This window comes from Mandrillus leucophaeus, unplaced genomic scaffold (genome assembly GCF_000951045.1).
Source record: "Mandrillus leucophaeus isolate KB7577 unplaced genomic scaffold, Mleu.le_1.0 Scaffold124, whole genome shotgun sequence".
NCBI lineage: Eukaryota > Metazoa > Chordata > Mammalia > Primates > Cercopithecidae > Mandrillus > Mandrillus leucophaeus.
The window spans coordinates 722,131-724,463 of NW_012100765.1; the positions used below are offsets into that span (position 1 = coordinate 722,131).

Sequence of the window (2,333 nt, forward strand, 5' to 3'; positions counted from 1 at the left end):
TGGGAAGGCTGCCAGACCCCCATCCTTTGGCCACCATGATCCCGCCATACCAAAGAGTGTCTCTTCCCTGACTGCTCCCAGAGTAAAGGCTCATCAACTCTCCGCACCCAAAGACAGCCATGCAGTCATCTGACTGGTATGTCCCGAGATGATCCACAGAAGACTCAAAACACGAATGCCATTCAGTGCAGAGCAGGTGCTGCCTGGTGTCTTTGTAGTCCAGATGGCTGGCACATTCTTCTGCCAAGAAAAGCACTCCAGAGCATGAACCATGGCTCCTAGAAACCCTGGGCAAGAGCAAAGGTGTTACTGTCCACCCTGACTGCCAGGGTATCCACACACCGCCCCGCAACAAGAACCAAAGTGCAATCCACAGATCTTGGCAGTTACACGGAGGCTGTCTTGCTCTGACCGTGGGCTTCTCAGCTCAGCCTCCACGGTTCCCTCTTGATCTATCTGTGGACTTTCATACTTAGTATCCCTCCCTTTTGAATCTTGACTTTCGCTAACAGACTTGACCTGAGTTTGGTGCCCCACATGCTTTGTGCAGAATACGCTGCCCAAGCTCAGGCCCCAGAGATGCCAACCCCTGACCCCAGTCCTGCTTGACGAAGAGTTGAGGGAAGGAGAACGCAGACATCAGTAAGAATCGATGTGATCCACAAAGCAAGCATTTCACGTGAAAGAACACCCCTGCAATTCTGAGGACTAGTTGCTTATGAATAATGAGCCGGGCATGGTGGCTCACGCCTGTAATCCCAACACTTTTGGAGGCCAAGGCAGGTGGATCACTTGAGGTCAGAAGTTTGAGACCAGCCTGACCCACATGAAACCTCATCTCTACTGAAAATACAAAACAGTTAGCTGCACGTGGTGCGCATGCCTGTAGTTCCAGCTATTCCAGAAGCTGAGGCAGGAGAATTACTTGAACCCAAGAGGTGGAGGTTGCAGTGAGCCAAGATTGCACCACTGCATTCTAGCCTGGGTGACAGAGTGAGACTCCATCTCAAAAAATAATAATAATAATAATAATGAATAATGTAGGTCAAAGTATAGGCACAAAAACAGAGGGACTGGTGGCACAGGAGCTTAGGGCACAGGCCATATAGCCAGATGCTCGTGGCTCTGATTCTGTCACTTATCAGCTCTGTGACCCCCCCGGCAAGTGAATTAACTTCTCTGTGTCTAAGTTTCCACATCTGCAAAATAATCAAAGTAGATTTTATAGGATTATCATGAAGAACAAATGAGATAATGCTTATAGATCACATTAAACAGAGGTAACCCACAGTATGTACTCGTGAGAACACAGCTACTACTACCACTATTTTAAGCCCTATCACTTTAAGAATGGTTAATACCATCTTCTTAATTCATTCCCATTCTTAAAGAATTTAATGTTTACCTATTCTGAGAACCAAGCAAGTGTTTGGAATTGCAAAACAGGGGCCTCCAAGCTCAAGCCGGCTCCAAGAGACTTCCATTTCTACCTGGACAGAGCCCCATGCCTTCAACATTGTGGGCACAAAGAAGTCTTTGCAGAATTAAAACTTATTCACAAATAAAGTCTGGCTCATAATCAAGCTCTGGAAATCTAAATCAGTTTCTTAAATTGAAGAATTTAATTACCTAACATTTTGAATTTCCAGCCGTGAATACAAGTATTTCCATTTAAGTCACTCTTTGTGATTGCGTCTCTCTCTGAAGTCACCACACCCATCCTTTTCATTCACAGGGGTTTTCACTCAGAAATTGGCCATGAGTACAGCACAACAGCCTCCTAGAGCTGATTCACCTGCTCCTCCCCAGTTTCCCAAGCAGTGAAGAGATACAGGACCCGGGCTCTGCCAGGTTTGGCCAACTTCTTTAGCCTCCCTGAGCCTCAGTTTCTTCACTTTTAGAATGGGCATCATTTTGACCAGGGTTGTAATGAGGATTCTAGAACATCAAATATCTGGTTTGATGCCTAATGTGGCAAGCTAGTGCTCAATATGTTTGTTATTATGTTTTTCTGTCTAAATTCTACTTGTGAATGAACTCACCCATCAGCGGTTTATAAAGGCTTCTGAAAATAACTGCTCCTGAGACTCACTTAGCTCATCTGTAAATGGAAAGTGTTATAAACCATGAGGACGTGGAGAAGATTGGATGAAACGATGCAGGCAATCACCAGTTCTCAAAGTGGAGGTCTCCCAGCCAGCAGCTTCAGCATCACCTGGGAACTTATTAGAAATGCACATTCCCAGGCCCCACCACAGACCTATGAGGTCAGAGTCTTTGGGTCAGGGCCCAGGAATCTGTGCTGTAATAGTCATCCAGGTGACTCTGATGCT

General features: G+C 46.0%; 1 protein-coding gene across 1 annotated transcript in view; it reads right to left on the bottom strand.

Moving 5' to 3' along the window:
- The window catches only part of LOC105533298 (nose resistant to fluoxetine protein 6-like), an 80,666-nt gene that overhangs the window by 35,877 nt on the left and 42,456 nt on the right, over positions 1-2,333 (bottom strand). Inside the window, exon 6 of the mRNA XM_011971699.1 lies at positions 108-287. Coding sequence (XP_011827089.1) covers positions 108-287 — 180 coding nt within the window. The remainder of the gene's footprint in view (positions 1-107; positions 288-2,333) is intronic.